This window comes from Schistocerca cancellata, chromosome 2 (genome assembly GCF_023864275.1).
Source record: "Schistocerca cancellata isolate TAMUIC-IGC-003103 chromosome 2, iqSchCanc2.1, whole genome shotgun sequence".
Lineage (NCBI taxonomy): Eukaryota > Metazoa > Arthropoda > Insecta > Orthoptera > Acrididae > Schistocerca > Schistocerca cancellata.
In genome coordinates, this window is record NC_064627.1 from 717,821,528 (window position 1) to 717,838,375 (window position 16,848).

The following is a 16,848-nucleotide window of genomic DNA, read 5'->3' on the forward strand; positions in this document are numbered from 1 at the left end:
TCTTCTTCAAAGAACGGTAGTTCAGTTAAGCACTGATTCAATTTATGTGCCAGACCACTACCGTCACGTTTCAGTAGTTGTGAGGGCAAAAGTATGTTGAATTTTAAATGAGAAATATTTTCTTCAGCAAAACGTTCTCTCATGTCAGCCGTAACATGGTCCAGTGTTGGAATAAAAAAAGTTTTTTTTTTCCAATATGTCATAGCACCAACGCCAGACAGAATGACGTATCGAGATCACTAGAATGGCCACGACTTTTCTCGTAGGTATGTGTTAGCTCTCTATGTGCCAGACAGAAAAGTATAAAATATGGTGACGCCGACGCGCGTGCTACATAGGAAACTACAACTACACTATAACTCTATTCGGTCGAGTCGACTGACTAAAAAAACGAACGAATAGCGTGCGGGGTAACTGGCGAGGGCAGCGCGGGTGGCAAAGCGAGTGGCCACTCAAGGGGAAAAGGGGGGGGGGGAGCGGGGCCATTTGTATCCTTTACTGCTGGAAGTACGGGACAACTTATAACAGCTATATGTGGGTGTATAGTTAGTTGTCCTTAGGTTTACGTTGCTGCTGGTGACCACTTCATCATAATGAAATGCAAATAACACAATAATTAGGCCTATTATACTGGTATCAATAAATTGAACATAGTGTTTTATTCGTAGAAAAGTCCTTATGTTACCTATAAGAGATGTTGCGCAAAAGTTACTTATAAAAAAACTGTCCAGTTCGCGCATTTCAACAGTTCAGTGATAACAGCTCGTAATTGCGAGTTACATAAAATGTTTATAAGTGTAGCTGTAGCAATAATGTGTACTTTAGAAGCATTTTTGTGAGTTTTGAAAAGACTGCTGGAAGGGCATTTAAGAGCGGCGGCCATATTGACTAGGGCGCAGTGTGTACAAAGTAGGGATGGGCTATTAATTAGCCTTTTAGATTATATAAAAGAATCGATTAATCGTATCCATTAATTGGATCATAATAATCGAATATTAGATTAATTGCTGCGTTACGTATTTATTTTTAGGTCTACAAAGAATTATCCTAAAATTATTTTTTTATGATATGAAGGTATGAGCCAGAAAAAATAAATGGACTTATATTTCTCCTTTTGTAACTAGCAATACGTGCTCAGTTACATGAAATACATGGTTACCATTTTTATGTGTAGCAGAATTATAAGGGTGTGTTATTAATGAATGGCGTAAAGTCATACAGTAGAAAGTGCACGACACTAGAAGTAAAAACGTCTTATTAAACAATGGTCTGAACCATTTGCAAGATAACTGAGACGTTGTAGTTACCAGCCACTGCTGACGTGATTCTGTGTAAACGCCGCGTGCCGGTCCGGGGTGTGGTCTTTGTTTACATTTTCGAGACGTGGAGTTATGAACAAACTGGATACGACGGCAAAGTACACAGTCGGGCTGCCACTCACGTCAGTTGTTTGCGGAGCGCCAGTTGTACGAGTGTTGGTGATAATGCGAAAATATTACAGTAACAAGGAGTATGCGGATGTGCATTTCATTACCCGTATGGTAGAGCTAACAGGTATTGTACGGAAGGCTGCACGCTTTATCAAGAAGCATATCCTGCCCGAAGGCACCCCGCGAGACGATCGTCTACAAGGGTGCTTCAACGCCTCCGAGATGCACATGGCTGTTGGTAGATCTGTACGTTATTACACCTATGCTTGATGATGTTGTGCTGGAAAGAGTCGAACACTCGACAGGTCTCTACAGGCAGATGTGACACACAAATTCCTGGAATGAGCCATAGTAGTGTTTGCAGAATATTACGAGGGTTGAATGAAAAGTAATGCCTCCACCTTCGTTAATTGGATTTGGATGGGAATATTTTAGTGAATCAAACGCAGAAATAATCCTTAGAATGTGATCTTCAATTACCAATATTCACTTTTTCCACGTAATCACCAGCCAATTGGATACATTTCTACCAACGAGGAACAAGTTTTCTGAAGCCGTCAGGGAAGCAGTCAACACTCCGCAACACTCCACAACCGCAGTCTCACAGTTCTCTCAACGTTTTCATCAGAAGCATAATGATGTCCGTCAGATCGTCTTTCATTATAAGGAACAGATGGAAGGCAGACGGTGCTAAATCTGGACTGTATGGAGGATGCTGTACAGCGGTGAGATTCAGTCTCTGAAGTTCTGCTGTGGTGGCACGTGAATTGGGTGGTTTGGCACTGTCATGCTGCAGGAAAACATTTCCCTTTTCATTTCGGACCCTTGTAAGCCGTCGTTTCCGATTTTGCAGCGTGGTGATAAAACGCTTTGCATTTATTGTTGTTCCATGATCTAGGAAATCAACATGGATAACACCATCTGCGTCCCAGAACACTGTGACCATGATTTTTCCTGCTGAGGGCTGCAGACCAGAAATCAAGAAAAAGTTATTTTAACCAGCTATTGGCCAAGCAATGATCATACCATAGCCGGCCTGAGTGGCCGAGCGGTTCTAGGCGCTACAGTCTGGAACCACGCGACCGCTACTGTTGCAGGTTCGAATCCTGCCTCGGGCATGGATGTGTGTGATGTCCTTAGGTTAATTAGGTTTAAGTAGTTCTAAGTTCTAGGGGACTGATGACCTCAGCAGTTAAGTCCCATAGTGCTCAGAGCCATTTGATCATACCATAGCTGCAATTCTTTTACACCCCCTTTCTAGCTCTTGCTTGCTGTGACACAAATTTTCGCTTGCAAGATAACGCCCGCGAGAAAGAATAGTAGGGGGCTGAGCACCTCCAGCTTCTCGCAGCACAGTATACAACTTTCCAGCCAATTTACCATCCAGATTAACGGTCGGCATAATTGTATACGAATGCGTTAAGAAATTGATATTAGCTGATCTTAATACAACTCTAGTGATACCTCTAATTTCCAGGGTTCCTTTCACATGCATTTCCTCTTCAAATCCCGATTGGTCGGATTTAAAAAAAAAATCCTTACTGAACGATGAGATAAGTTTATCTCATCTACAAATTTTCGGGCCGATTCCGCAGTTTGCCGGGCATCGTCAATTGACGTTTTGTTTGAAATTTCATTATGTTACGCATTCCAGTTCTATAGCACTGTTTGAAGTTATGCAACCATCCACTTCTTCCTTGAAACCACTATGATCTATGTCGCGCGAAGTTTGATGTGTATAACGTAATGTGTCGCTATCGTGCACATCCTGTAAACTGTATGGAGCATCCTTGAAACGCACGAACACCAGTTTCTGTAACAAGTGCGACTTGTCCTCCCTTGAATATCAGAAGTTTTTCTTATGCTCTACACGATCACATTGCTGCGGACTTATTCTACATATTTTCATAACTGTTTCTTTGCCATTTTGCGACGATCTTCCATGTACATTATTTTGTTTTGTACCCATTCCTTGGACAAATATTGATGATGATGATGATGTTTTGTTTGTGGAGCGCTCAACTACGGGGTTTTTAACCCCCCCCACCACCCCCCTTACAAATTCGCAACCTTTGCCCAGTCCAATCTCGCCACTTTCATGAATGATGGTGAAATGATGAGGACAAAACAGACACCCAGTCATCTCGAGGCAGGTGAAAATCCCTGACCTCGCCGCGAATGAACACGTGACCCTATGCTCGGGAAGCGAGAACGCGACCGCGAGACCACGAGCTGCGGACTTGAGCAATTATTGTCCTATTGTCCTTTACTATGTGTCATTGGAGACGTGATATGTGGCTCTTTGCCCGACAAGGATGAAGAGCTACGTTGCTCGACATTTGTTCCAATATTACTTTTGCTTGTTAAGCACATATGGTCATTATTGTACTCCTCATGTACAATGTCTGCATAGTCGACCGTATACGACACCACACATTCCACTGACTCACCTTGCTAATGTTTCACCTGCCACTTTTTTCTCATTTTGTTAGATCCTTGGGCTCCTTTCTGACGAAATGTCAACTTCGGCAACTGTTATTGCTTTGTTTGTCGTTGTCATTGCTCTACTTTGTATCAACACCACTAGCACTGTAGCACTGTTGTCGATTAAGCAGTTCAACTAAGCTCCGTAGCCTCTTGCTGTGCTCACAATTGGATACCTCCAGCCCCGTCTCGTGTTGCCATTAACAGTCAATATTGTGTTTGCATTGCAGACAAAATACGGGGCGTCGAATGCCGTAAACATCATTGATCTTCTATGACCTCGCACTCAAGGGGTTCCTTGTCAGTACTGGCCTATAACTATGATATTTTGTGGCAGTGTGAATAAAATAAAAAGTATTTATCACATAGAAGAGTTGAAGTTAGAATATTGTATTAAGCTGATAAAGGGACATTTTGCAGCAGTGCCTTCAGATACATAGGGATTCTTATATTTCTGTGTCATTTCACGAGCTGCCTAATGGAATATGTGATTTATAAGAAAGACTGAACTGTAGAATTCACTACTAAAATATTGAAGAAAATATACGCTATGAATCCTTATCTAGAGTTCAGAATGGAACTTAAATGCTCTGGAGGAACAGTTTATGAAAGGTCGTTTATTGACTTATGGCAGGAATTGAAAATCGCTTTAAGCTATGAGCGAAGTAAATGAGACCTCATTGGCCACTCCTACAATTTAGTAGAATGTGTGGACTTGAAAACGCGTCGAAGAATGTGAAAATATTATTTATATCACGCACAATTAGTCTGTTACACAACTGAAATACTTTACTTGTCTTCATGAAATTCTTCTTCAGGATAGTGTACGTAGATTGGGGTATTACTTCTCTCAATGCTTGTTTGGACATTTCTGTCGAAAATTATACGAAAATCTTCGTAGCTTCTCCCTGTTTTCTGGGATCCCAAAGTTGCTATCAGTCATTTATATGGTGAAATTACTCTCGTCCAAGCATTTTGTCCATGTTATATGAAAAGCTGCAAGCGTCAATGAATATTTACATGTATCTATGCCCATTTACAAATAATGTTGCGGTCTTTGGGCTCACCGTGTCATTCGCGAAGTAAATCAACACCTATTGTGAGTACTGCCATCGCTTAAGGAGGCACTGTGTCGAACATTAACAGCGTTGTTTGCGCCTCTGACACTTCGCTAACGTTTCTTAATGGCTAGGTGCGATCACAGACCACAGTAGAAATTCTGCATTATGTTTTAGTATCCTGAATTGCACTATCCTTTATGTGAGTGTAGCCGCTTGCGTCTGAAAGTTCTTTTGTGGACGGACAGAAAACTGGTCAGCAGTAGACTGAAATTGTCTCTTGTGGACGCACAAGATTTCGTCGATTTATTGCACGCGTAGATATGCTCGCTGACAGATCCTTGCTTGTTGACCGGCGTTGTGAGTCACCAATGCAAGATAACTGATGATGGGACAATACACAACAGGCTTCAAAACAAAAAGAAAACAGGTGAAGTACTCAATCGTAAGGATAATCTATTGCGTAAAAATAACTATCTTGAAAGAAAAATCGGTATATCCGTAATCGACTGAGAGAGTAATAAAGATTAATTGATTAACTGCAATTCATAGGTCATCCCTAGTTGAACGAGCTTGTCGAAGCAAGGTCTATGTAGATGAGAAGCGAGCTAGTCGTGACGGGAAGTGCAATTCTCCATGTAACAACACTATGAACTAGTGAAATTTCTACACGAGTCTGTGGAGGTAGACAAGTCCTTCACAGTCGATTTTGTGGCCTTTAACTCTGATAGCAGCTTGACGTTAAAGACTTGTAAAATTTCTGTTTCTCCACAGCAAATTTTTTTCCAATCTTTTGAACATCAATCTAGAGTTCAGAAATTAGTGAATCCTTTATCAGGCTTGTGGATCAATCTATCATTGCACTCGTAACAGTTTTACAAGTGTGGAACAAACATTTTTATTTGCTAAACTGTACCGACACAGTGTTTAGGGCGTTTTCATTTCGTCAGTCGCATCCTGCCTGCAGTTATCTGGAAGTTGGCAGCACAGAAATCGGACAATGCGGGTATGTGGCCATCTCCTACAAATCAACACAACCATCTAACGTTATAAATCGGTACATAATTGATTAAGCCATTGTACATAAAGTGTACACACACACACACACACACACACACACACACACACACACACACACACACACACAGAGAGAGAGAGAGAGAGAGAGAGAGAGACTGTTTGGTCACAACTTTTGGCTCTGAGTCTCAACGCTAACTTGTCATAGCCGATTTAAACATGCTTAACGTTCACACATAACGGTGGAAGTCTTGATGTTTGAGGTGGATTGCAGAATTGACATAAGTCACAGTGTTTGACCACATGGCATTCTCGTTATTTACTGAAAATTCTGTACTTAAACTTACATTTTATGGCTGTGAAACAGATAACTTATTATAGAGTTCAGTTCGGATTTTGAGAATGCCTGGTGTAAGTGACAATGGTAACGGGTGTAAATATAGAAATAAGACTGCATATATGTATGTACTGCACACGTGCACACACGCACCCGTGTGTGTGTGTTCCAGAATATTCTTGGAATACTTGTAATAATTCCAACCAGTCCTATTACACATACGGTTTTCTATGTGGAAGAGATTACTGATGGGTAACACACTCCTAGTACTCCTAGGGATGGAGCACTTGGAACAATTTCCACTGAAGTTGGTCCTCACATGACGTACTATTTGTACGGAAGAAGTACGATAGTGAGATATTCTTATCCCTCCTAATACAGAAGATGGGTTAGGGGAGAGGATGGTGAGTAAAAGTAAGCGCAACTCTGGAGTGCATGGAATAATTCCAGCTGAGATGGGTACACATTTGACATACTATTGGAAACATCTCTCGTGGAGTAATATACCTCCAGTTTTCCTAAGGATAGCATAAGACTGCCAGTCTTTATAATCAGGTGTTTTAGGATGTTGTTAGACTCTTTCTAGAGTTATGCCGTAACCTACCTAAACAGACAAGGAGTTTTGTTCGACCAAGAATTTATTTATTTTAGCTCGTTTAGAGGAACTAAAAATGTTGTTTATTTGATGTTTTTCGTTGTATGAAATAACACAATACGGCACTTCCTTAAATGCTTTCACTTTATAAATTGAGTACTGTAGGTTACACACATTTTGAAAACCACGCAATTAAAACTGATTTTATGCTACAGACGTATTTTTATTCTTTTGCTGTCTAAAAGAAGACTGAGATAGCCCGAGTACGCCAGCAGTAATGTGAATATTTTATTTACCTTCCAACTGACAAGCAGAGCCTCTGAATTCCTGACTTTGATTTTCACATCGCGGGGCGGTCCTCCTGGAACTTCTTCTGACGTGGTTACAGAAACGACGTCGCTCGCATTAGACGTACCGACAGAATTCTCTGCAACTACCCTCAGCTGGTAGCTGTGAGCAGGGTGGAGGCCGGTGATGTGGGCCTTGGTCTGATCGCCGCTCACGCTCACTCGTCGGACGTCCTTTGACCACGAACCTGGTAAGTGACAAACAAGCAGTATACAGACAGATGAATTACGTTCACACATTAGAGATATTTGTTGCTCCGGCACGGGTAAACTTAGGCTTCGTCTAAACCGCTTGCTCACTGCCTTGGACAAATGCCGCTCTTTCCCTTTCAAAGGAGATGACAAAGAGTAATGTCTCACGGAGGAATGATGGAACAGTAACATCTCGTCGACGACAATCCAATGAAGGACGTCTCACAAGCTCGGATTTGTGAGAATGGTTAAAGCTATGGCCAGCGCACTTTCTAAGGAACCGTCCCAGCATTCGCCCTATGTGACTTACGGAAATCACGGAAAAACATGGAAGGAACAAAATATTGCTGGGCCCGATAGCAAGGCTGATGTGGTACAGAACGTACAAAGCAAACGGAGCTATTATAGAATATAATAATACTAATATGTGTGTCTTTCTCATTCCACAGTGAAGAGAAAATGTGTGTAATAACACATGAAAACGTACCACTTGACTGTGCTCTGAGAATCAGCGACCTAAACACAATCAAGTATAATCGTAGTAGAATTATAGTATCAGTATCACACTTCTCTGCAAAACTATGAGGACGACCTAGATGAAGTAACATAATATAATGACAATCAGTGGAAATGAATGAAAGTGCGGGAGCGAGTTGCCGGAGATATACTGATCGTGCACAGAAAGCTGGACATCACATGGCATGAGATCAGCAAGAGGCAGTGCTTGTCAGTCAGTTATGGTGCACTGTGGTGATGTTCTTTATTACAAAATGATCCGGAGACACCATTTCTCACATGGGTGAGAAACACTGGAAAACGAGAAGAAAACGAAGTATAACGATTGCAGCCCAGTAGTGTGGTGTTGCTCACAGCATTGTTTCACGTGTATAGGGAGCATTCCGAATCACAGGCACTGCTGCCCGAAGGAGAGGAGGTGATCGACCACGGACAGCTATAGCTGCTGACGACCGCTACATCGTGCAACAGGCAAGAAGGGACCCATATCAAACAGCAGGTGCAATTGCAATCACATTTAACAGAACTGCAAGCCACGCAATCACACGCTCCATAGTGGCATGGCGACTGCATGCCCGGCGACATACATTTTGCGTTCCTTTGAGACACCCTCACATCGGCCGCACCGTTTGCAATTGTGTGAACAGCTTAGAGACTTTACCCACAAGGAGTGGACCCACGTGCTTTTCTCGGATGAGAGCAGATTTGCAGGATGAAATTTTCACACTGCAGCGGAGTGTGAGCTGATATGAAACTTCCTGGCAGATTAAAACTGTGTGCCGGACCGAGGCTCGAACTCGGGAAATTTGCCTTTCGCGGGCAAGTGCTCTACCCTCTGAGCTACCCAAGCACGACTCACGCCCCGCTCTCACAGCCTTACTTCCGCCAATACCTCGTCTCCTACCTTCCAAACTTCACAAAAGCTCCCCTGCTAAACTTGCAGAACCAGCGCTCCTGGAAGACATGGCTTTACTATAGCTTGGGGGATGTTTCCAGAATGAAATTTTCACTCAGCAGCAAAGTACGCGAGAGCAGATTTAGTATGAATAATGATTATGGACCTACTGTCATACGGTGAAATGTGGGAACAAGTAATGCAGTCGCTAACATTGTCGAACCTGATCGTTTTAGTGGCCCACGTGTTATGGAATGGGGAGGCATAATGTTGCGCGGGTGGACTGACCTTCAAATCTTTGAACGCCGTAAACACACCGGTCAACGCTCTTGTGACATTAAACTCCCTCCCCATATGCGTCTTCACAGCGGTGATTTCGACCATGACTTCATGTTACCGATAACAATGCGCGACCACATCAAACGATGCAGATCAAGAAGCCCTGGGAACGAGAGGATATGCGTTCCCCCAACTTAAATCCCATCGAGCACGTTTGGGACGAACTGGCGACACGTATTGCTGCCTGTACACATGCACCAACGAACGTCCAACTGTTATCAACCACACTGGCAAAGGAATGTGAAATTCATTCAACCACAGCATAATAGCTTGGAACATTTTATTAATTGTGACTTCTCCGACCGTGAAAGTTTGCATTTTGCAGAGGAATGGAAAGCGTTACCACAAGGACTCCTTACCAACGTTGTGGCCAGCATGGGAGAACGTTGCGGAGCATGCAATGCCGTCCGTCGTGATCACACACACAGTATTAAGGACCATGTCCCGTCTTTTCTAATGTCCAGTATCATCATTAATCGTGGCGTCTTCAGTGTGATTATTGTCTTTGAGTAGAAGTGTTGTTTCTGTTGATCCCATTGCGTATTTGTTTCAGTTACTTCTTGTACTATAAAGTTTCATCGAGCTGTGTTACTTGGCAATGACACATCATGTGAAAGTTACTTTCGCCCTTACGTTTTACACACCAGTGTAATAGTTTTAATATACGTTTTAGTGGTAGTAGTTTCGGTGGTAGTAATAACGATGTGGCCTGTTAATCTACCTGTTATATACAGGGTGTTCCACATAACTCTGCCACCTCATATACCTGATGATTATAACTAAACCTTCCCTATGTAACATGTTATAACATGGGGACTAATTACCGAACAAGTACCAAACTTGGTAGCATTAATGTCCACAGAATAGAGTGCATGATTTCCATGCGTCACAGGGCCACCGTCCAGTTCCAATTATGACCACCAGATGCCGTGATCAGCCATCGTGATTCGTAGTCTCACACACCTGACCAGTCGCAGTGAACTTGTTGACGTTTCAACATGAGGTTGGACAAAAGGAGCAGCAAAAGGTGAAGCTCTATTATCCGTCAATCACCTCCAATGTGAGTGTCTGCAGGTTTAAACATTGCAGCAGTCACAGCTGTGTGAGGTCGGACGGCACGTGGTGAGAGCGGACAGATTTACGCGGTCTTGTTGCAATGACAGATGCGTCGCCCACTAACTCAGCGTGCCTTTGTTCACTGCTAGGTGTCCTTAGACATCCTGCAAGCGCTTATGAATGTCTGGGATGCTCTGGCTTTCCGCAAAAGAAACTCAATGACAGTTCTGCTTGCAGTGCACCTCCGTTACAGATATCATTTTAAAGACTATTTACAGCGCCACCACCTATTGGAACTTATGAAACTGTAGAGGCTTAAGTGGGAATATTCCACGATGTTCCACAACAAATTCGTCAGCCGAAATTGGCCGAGAAAAACAGTGTTGCATTACTCATTGAAGGCCCCTCGTGTGTTATGTCAAGTTATGCGTGAATATGTCCTATTGTTATTGTAACAATGGAAATTGTGATAAAATAAAAGAAAATGATTAAGTAAAGACTGATGTATAGTTCCGCATATAAAATCGGTTTCAATGTATCACTGACAACGGGAAGTACTTAAAATGTGGAAGGTACAAAAAGTTGGTGCGCGGGCCCGAAAGCGAATGGAGACAATGACACTATCTGTAGCATGCCTTCAGTGTAGTAAGATGTAGCGAGCATGGTAAATACAAGGCCAGAGCAGTGTGCAGTTAATAGTCTGACTACAGCAAATGCTATATGTAGCGAGTTGCATTACCTCAGTAAAGGACTTAGCTGTGCTCTGCGATTTTATTTCGCGCTTACAGTTAACTTTTGTTGGGTACTGTGACTTGTACTGCCGTAATAGTGGGGATATTCTGCCACTTGGGAGAAGAAGACTGTTAGAGTGGAGGCATTGTGGAGGTTTTCGTATATAAATATCAATTAACAGCCTCCAATAAATTGCCTACATGATATACAGGAAGAGGAGTATAAATGCACATAACAGCACTTCAGGAAGATAACATTCTTAAGCGTACGTGATCGTTATTACATGAAGCCAGCGTTAAGAGTGACCAGCACATTTGAGCGATTGTTTCGTGGACCACGACTACAGAAAGGTAAGACTGAACCATTAATTACATGTGTAATAATTTGTGATAGGGTGAGAGAAAACCTTATAGCAAGTTTGAAGAATATACTCGTAAATTATGCTGAAACGCTGTTTGTTAATGACTAACAGTCTCTCAGACAGACCTTTCATTTTCCTTAGATGTGTGTATATTGCGTACAGAACTTGAGAGATTCCTTAATTAACTTTAAAAGAAATGATTATTAATAATGATTCACAGTTAATGCAACAATGTGCATTTTTAAAGTGGTTATCTTAACATGCTTTGTTCGAAACTGATGTAAATACTGAAGGCCTTCAGCCAAGTATCAAGACAATTTTTGTTCTGAAGTAGGAGTAATTATTTCCATGTAACCACTTATTTGAATAACAAATACAGCAATTTTTGATTCAGTGGAACTGTAACAGAGACAGTAGGTTTTTGCATTGCATTATTCTCAGTACTATGACAATGGTCACTTAAAGTTACAGACGTAGTAATGAATGCACACATTACTAACTACAAGAAATATGACAGTTGTTTAATTCAGTGTGTCAGCTCGGACACAACAGTGTAATAATTAAATGACTACTGTAGAAAAGTGGAAGTACAATGAAACTTTGTTTTTAAAGAAATAGTGTTGGTACAATTAAACAATTCAAAGTTATTAAATGACCGTTGCCTTTGCTTGCACAAAAATAGTGATAGTACTTTGCAGTGGACAGGTGAAACTTAGCTGATTCCGTAAATACATGTTGTCAGCTTTGCAAGTAGATAAAACACCGTCCGAACAGGACTTGAAGGCCCAACGATGGGTCTTGCAAGTAGATGCTTTGCTTGTATAAGTTGTTACATTCAAGCTGACTGTTAAATTTGAAGCTTACACAGTAATTTCAATTAACACAGCATTAGTTTTACACAGTAATTACAGTCTCTTGTTTTAAGAATACATAATAGCTTTCCATGTCAGTCAGAGCTTATGCTGTTTTCCACAAAGCATTTGTTACTTTTTATTGATTTTAAATTATTAAAGTGATCTTCCACTGTAAGATTATGGCAGACTTTCATGATATCATTAAACTTTCCGGTGTATTGTTTAATGATAAATACTGGCTTTGTCTTAAATATGTGTACTATACTGCCACCAGCTGTCTTCCAGAAGAAGAAGCAAAAGCAGGTTTGGAAGTGATGTCATTGATTAATGGGCAATCTGCAGTGTATTTTTGTACCTTCGGATACTGATTACTAAAGTATTAGCTAAGTCGCAATCTAGGCGCACTGTAACTATTTAGGAGTGACTGATTAAATATCGTTTATAAATCCTTATAAATTAAAAATGATTGATCGCAGTTCTTTTCTGTCATTAAACCGAGTTGGTTCTTCAAGACTACTTTGTAAATGCGACCGTGTATTCAAATTAATAAGAGGAATTAATTAGTTAACTTAGGTGCACCATACTGATTACTTAACTGAAAAGTAGATGTTATTAAATTATATTCCAAAGTGAGTATACGGAACGGATGAGGGCTGTCAGATTCGTTTTATTAATAACAAGGCTTATCATAGCTCACGTAAATTACGTTAGGGTTGTCGTCGCATTGATAGGCAGAAGCTATTCTAAATTTGGATCGTTGGATTTATGGATCTCGGTGAATATGACAAAAGAAGGTAGAACCGTTGTAAGCAGGACTGCACGCCGTCATTCTTGGTTTGACGAACACAGAGGCAATCCGTCGCAAATCGATTGGGCCGCTCTTCACCCTTCCTTAATCTCTTGGAAAATGTCTGGGACTGTTTGGGACATGGAGTTAAATGTAGCTATAACTATCCTCGAAATGTGGTAGCTCCACGGAAGGGCGCCCACACGATAGTTTACAGGCGTCGACTCTGGCCTGATCCAGCGAGACGTGCGGATCGCTGCTGACAAAAAACTGGTTCAAATGGCTCTGAGCACTATGGGAGTTAACATCTAAGGTCATCAGTCCCGTAGAACTTAGAACTACTTAAACTTAACTAACCTAAGGACATCACACACATCCATGCCCGAGGCAGGATTCGAACCTGCGACCGTAGCAGTCGCGCGGTTCCGGACTGAAGCGCCTAGAACCACTTCTGACACTGTGCACTACGCCTACTGAGCTCGTGAAGAAGTTCTGCGCTGTGGCCGCTGCGGAAAGCAAATTGCTTGCCGTTGTTGTAACAACGAAAGCAAATTGTCGTGCTCTCGGCGCCACAGCGTGGGGAAGAAGGCTGCGCAGAAGAAACCTGACACCGTGAATCACCTATCAGTCGGCAGCTCTCTGAGTCTGCCGACCAGGCCCAGAAGATTCGAGAAGTCGAAACCTGTTACTCAATTTGTACGAGAAGCGCAGAGGCGGTTGACAGCACTGTTCGACTTGATAACGAGCTGCACAAAGCACGAGGTGATCTATGAGTCTGTGGATTCAGATTCGATGATCTGCGTGGAGGCAGCAAACACGGCGATCAAAAGACGATCAAAAGCACTGTGACCGCCCATATTGCCGACGCACCACTGGTGTGAGAGAAGAAAACTGCTGCAAAAGTATGAAGACTATCAAAGCGCTCCTGAGAGGGCTGCCTTGGTGCTGTGATGAGACTGCAGTCCGACAAGGGGTCTTGAGCGCAGGGTCCGGTAACGTAGCTGTACGGCTGCAAAACTGAACCGGCAAGAGGCGACTACCGTCGTTTGCCGTCGCAGTGCAAACTACGGACGGCCGTAGCGACGTCTTCTCACTGAGGAGGTTGCTGGGTTTCGCTGCGACTGCAGAAGCTCTCCCGTCCGGCATGGACCCTCAGCCCCAGTCCTCCAAGTGCCAGGACGAGGCCTATGTAGCGAATTTCTGCAGCAACGCAGTGCGGTGTTTTAACTGCTGAGGCTGGCACGACAGCCGCAGATAAGCTCTGCCTACCTGTGCTCGGTGCGTCTTTTTCAAACCAAAGCCGGGCCGAAGGCGGCGTAGCGGTCGAGGCCGCACCGACGCAGCGGAGGAGAAGACGAAGCCCACGACGACGACGACGACGACGACGGGCTAAGACCAGCCCTGCAGAGGGACAGCATGGAGGCTCTCCCCGCCAACAGCGGGGACGACCGCCCGAAGGCGGACGGTCGGGATGGAGATTCCGAGAAGAGCACCGGCGGCGAACTTTGCGCCGCCGTGAAGCCTCAGCGGCTCTTAATGCGCTACTGGTGGCAGAGAGGGCTCTTGAGCACAGGACTCGGTAATGCGGCTGTACGGCAGCATAACCGAACCTTCGCAGCCACCCTGGCTGCAGTCCTCGCTCAAGGCCTGCGATAAGAAGCAGAGGTGCAAACCCCGGCGACCGCCCCTGCACCTACACAGAAGAGCGTAACGTTGCCTGCCCCTGCAACCGCCCCAGCAACGCCACTGGAGAAGGACGCCAGGAAAACATCCATCGCAACAACGCCAACAGCAAAGACGCCGGAAGCCACGGGGATGACTAGTGCCAAGGCAGAAGAAAAGAAGGCAGCATTGCCGGCCGGTGTGACCGAGCGGTTCTAGGCGCTACAGTCTGGAACAGCGCGACCGCTACGGTCGCAGGTTCGAATCGTGCCTCGGGCAAGGATGTGTGTGATGTCCTTAGGTTAGTTAGGTTCAAGTAGTTCTAAGTTCTAGGGGACTGATGACCTCAGAAGTTTAGTCCCATAGTGCTCAGAGCCATTTTTTTGAAGGCAGCATTCATCGCTACAGCGCGAGAGAACGGCCTGCAGGTCTACGAAGAATCAGCAGTGCAGCTCGTCGAACAAGCAGAACTGCCCGAGGATAAACTGCAGAAAAAGTGTGTCTTATGGTAAATAGTAGACGCCGCTCAACAGCGAGCTGTCGCCCTTCAACTTCAGACCGATGCTGCGCCAAGTCACCAACGACACGGTCCAAGCAGCGCACTGTGCATGATCTGTCGCAAGCAGCAAGAAATCCGCTGCTGTTCTTACTACCCAGCCTGACCATTGCAGAGGTTTTATTCCTCTTCGCTCTTGCCTTTGCACTGTTTTCCCTCTTCCCTTCAGACCGCTACCCTTCGTTCAACTTTCGACCGAATCTATCTCCAGATGAACGTGTATTAATGGTTAATCACAACCAGATGTCCGCAAATATCGCAGTACCCACAACCTCCGAAGAACTCACTTAGTGAACACTAATCCTTATGCAGAGATTGCAGTAGATATTTTGTGTTGGAAATCATTCCGGTGTGGGCGTGGGGGGCTCTAATCCTTTAAAAAAAAAAAAAAGTTTGTAGGGGGCAGGCGGGCAGACCTAGGGTATGGAGTATTTTTAATATTCTGGAAGACGAATGGCGATTTGTAATTAGCTACAAACAATCTCCGGTTCCGACCTGCAGACCTGCATTATCCTGACTTCTAAACCATTTTATTGAAATAAAAACAACTGACTACACCATTTTTTTTCTTTTTCCTGAGAGCAAGGGGCGGGGGTGTCGCCCATACCCCTGGGTATCAGCGCCGTTGGCTTCACGGAGTCTAATCATCAGCGCTTGAGCAGGTCATGGCATATCTGCAGAAACTTACGCTTTTCGCTCGCCGAACTGTGGCATTACAAAGGCTAGAGACGGTGTTACACGGTATTAGCGTGATGCCTCTTGAGAATAAAAAATTGTCCGGTGTTCTAATGAAGTGTATCTATCATTCAACATGAAAGTACGTTGTCTTGGTAATTTGATATTCGTATTTAACACAGTGTACACGGCTTTTAGTTTCACTGTAGCCCTTATCATAATGTATGTCTCTCTTCAACAGTTTTCGATTGCCATTCGAAAGTACCCGACCCCATTTAAAAATAGGAACATAGCTGGCTCAGTATCTCACTATAGTGAAAAGTGTTACTAGTGTTTCATCATCTACCAAAGTACTCGTCCCTTTACCTACTACCTCATTGCCCCAGAATGTTAAAACGGTGATGGATTGTTAAGTAAACTATGATAGGAGAGGCACCCTATTACCTGCTTAGAAACATCTCCAGTCTTCCTTCTTTCTTTGGCTTGTGCTTTTGTCCTGGAGCTTTCGCAGGGTCGGCATTGTTAGAATCGGATTTGGCATGGTTAATTTATAGGAGTGGCCAGATGCCCTTCCTGCCGCCACCTCACACCCCTGCAGGATGGAATCAGTGTACCCCAACTGTCTGCATCTAGTGTAATCCATGAAATAGTGCGAACGTGTTGCAAATGTCTGCAAGTCGTTTAACTGAGGTGGTATGTGGGGACCAGCTCGGTATTCACCTAGTGGGATGTGAAAAACCGCCTAAAAACCATATCTAAGCTGGCCGCCACACCAGCCCACGTCGTTAATCCGTCAGGCGGATTCAATCAGGGGCCGGCGCGCCTACCCGTATCCAGGAAGCAGCGCATTAGCGCTCTCGACTAATCTGGTGGGGTGTAGAGATATCTCCAGTCTATATGAAAGTTTGAGTGAGAATGTGAAGCATTCATTGTTTTATCATTCATCACAAACTGA

General features: G+C 43.7%; 1 protein-coding gene across 1 annotated transcript in view; it reads right to left on the reverse strand.

Annotated features, from left to right (window-relative positions):
- The window catches only part of LOC126158074 (Down syndrome cell adhesion molecule-like protein Dscam2), a 169,653-nt gene that overhangs the window by 142,200 nt on the left and 10,605 nt on the right, over nucleotides 1-16,848 (reverse strand). The window contains exon 5 of the mRNA XM_049916418.1: nucleotides 7,218-7,456. Coding sequence (XP_049772375.1) covers nucleotides 7,218-7,456 — 239 coding nt within the window. The remainder of the gene's footprint in view (nucleotides 1-7,217; nucleotides 7,457-16,848) is intronic.